This window comes from Echinococcus granulosus (assembly GCF_000524195.1).
Source record: "Echinococcus granulosus chromosome Unknown EG_S00178, whole genome shotgun sequence".
Classification (NCBI taxonomy): Eukaryota; Metazoa; Platyhelminthes; class Cestoda; order Cyclophyllidea; family Taeniidae; genus Echinococcus; species Echinococcus granulosus.
The window spans coordinates 118,078-120,554 of record NW_020170558.1 but is presented as its reverse complement, the minus strand read 5'-3'; the positions used below and the strand labels follow the sequence as shown (position 1 = coordinate 120,554).

The following is a 2,477-nucleotide window of genomic DNA, read 5'->3' as shown; positions in this document are numbered from 1 at the left end:
AAAGCGAATGAACGCGCCAAGCTGTCGCACCTAAAGAAAAGCTAATTCAAAATCAGAAAAAGCAGTGTAGATTCACCATTGACTGAGGAGACCTGTACATTTATTTCCCTTCATCAATGATTGAGTTGGTTAAAAAACCTAATGGGAACAATAAAACACTTGGATAGTTGTCGCTGAAAACCTAGCAGTGACTGTGTTAGGAAATAATTGAACAGACGAAGCCAAATCACGCAAATTTCGAATTCTCTCAACAAATAAGGAAGCAAAAAAGTTTGTCGATAAACGAGTTTCGGTTTATCAAAGCGTTGATAAAGTAAAAAAAATTCGTGATCGGGTTCAAGGATTTCTAAATTGCCTTTCCTCAAAATAGGCAAGCCTGAGGCAAGGAGGATCAGATATGAGGGCTGGGCCTGCACCACTGCTGACCAAGATGGGCGTTTACAAGCTAAACGAATTGTGCGATTAAGCAAATCCGTGGCTTGACTGAACCAAACTATTTGAGAGTGCGGGGATTTAGCGCAAATAAAAATATCACTGTGGTGTGGATGTTTGAATGACGGAAAAACATGTTCTGATGGATAAAGAAGCCGTGTGGTGGTGGAAATCACTGTAAGGTGAGAGAAACTCACTAAGATCACTTAAACAATGATATCCATCGCCATTGCAAATTCTGCTGCAACAGCAGTAGCAAAGGCGGCTGAGGCTCCAAATGGACCGACATCCGCACTTCTCCCTTCGTACATCATGTATCAAGCACAAAAGATGAAAAGAACGAATTTCTAATGTCGCTACTAGGGTATGTGAAAAATCCACTGAAATCACATTCAAATGCTAACACGCCTGCAATTCTCCAAGGCTTATTAGTTAATATTTAGGAGTGGATAACAACCCTCCGAATATCTCTTAAGGTATGTGCTTTTACTACCCTAATATCCCATTTATATTGTAAGTGGTCATCAAGGCTAATTTTATGCAATTTAAGGCGAATACGTTACGCGAAATGTAAAGCGCAAAATATTATAATAAGACTGATAAAAAAGCACAAAGGTGAAGAGCGCAACCTGAAAAAGTAGGCTTGAGCTAACTGAGGCCAGCAAGTTCAGCCTCAATTACCTACTTTCACTTCTCTTCAGGATTACTTATTAGAACATCCGCATCAGTACATTGAGAGGAACTTACAACTATCAAGATTTGACCCCCGCTTGAAGTCTACTTAAGCAGCAATGCCATCAGACGCGAGAAGTATCATTCTGCAATTGAAATTATAGAAAAGATCCGATCATATATGTCTAAAAGGGCTAAAGGTTCGCGCAGTCAAGCCAGCACTGACCAAGAACAGGCTTCAATATAATCATTCAAATCTCCAATTCAAGTGCAATTTGGAAACATGGAAATGAATTTGATTGTATCTGCTCAAAGGTGAATAGGACAATCGGAATATATTCACTAGTGTAACTTAAGGTCGACAGTAATTCGGAGAGAAGCCGATACGATTCACGCATTCAGGCCAGCACCAACCAAGAACAGACCACAATGCAATCATTTAAATGTCACTTTCATGCGCAATTTGGAAAAATAGAAACGAGTTTGATTAAATGTACTCAACAGCGAACAGGACGGCCTGAGCGTATTCACTAGCGTAAAACAAGGTCGACAGATATTCGGGAAGAAGTGTATGGGATTCGCGAAGTTAAATCAAAACTGACCAATACTAGGCTACAATGCGACACTTCAAATCTCCTATTCAAGTGCAATTTCGCAGCATGCAAACGAATTCCGTTATATCTACTCAACTGTGCCCATGGTAGTCAAAAACTAGTCACTAGCCTAACTCAAGGTCAACTGCCTACCTTTATTCTTTCGTCACTAACACTCCCCTTCCACTATTCTTTGCATTGCATTAAATTAAAACTATCAATTTTTGTTTATCAAGTCAATTAGTTTGATTGGATGTGGTAAAGGGGGCTGCAAAAGGTTCTGGAGGAAATTTCGTGAGAATGTGTGTCACATATACGTGACGCCAGAAGAACACACCTCAAACTGCTGCAATGGTAGGTCAGTCAAAAGAGAGGCACATTTTGTGAGTGGTAAGTGACCAATAAGCCACCTGGGAGGTTACCTGTTTGGTCTTGCAACTATTCGGCAAAAGTATTCGCACTAATTATGCCTTGTGGTGAGTCACAACGATTTCAAAACTGCGAAAACCAACAGCGAGTCCAGTCCACGGAGATGTCAAAGGGTTTCAAGGTTCCAACTACTACTCACGCCTTCAACATCAACAATAAGGTGCATTTGAGACGCACACAGAAACCACTTGATGCATACCGTTGTTTAGAGAGAGCTCTTCAATTGGTGAGTGACCAGATTCCACCAATCAAGGCATGATTAAAGTCACGACGAATAATATTTCCAGCACCACTGGTACCATTCTATTGGGAATACTTACGCCGTCATTAGGACAAGAAGAGCTCAATCAC

The 2,477-nt window shown here is 40.7% G+C and overlaps 1 protein-coding gene across 1 annotated transcript in view; it reads left to right on the top strand. All coding sequences in view use genetic code 11, as the record gives it.

The window, feature by feature from the left end:
* Positions 1-2,477, top strand: part of EGR_09956 (hypothetical protein) — a gene marked incomplete at both ends in the record, with an annotated part of 8,127 nt that overhangs the window by 487 nt on the left and 5,163 nt on the right. The window contains one exon of the mRNA XM_024499205.1: positions 951-1,069. Coding sequence (XP_024346389.1) covers positions 951-1,069 — 119 coding nt within the window. The remainder of the gene's footprint in view (positions 1-950; positions 1,070-2,477) is intronic.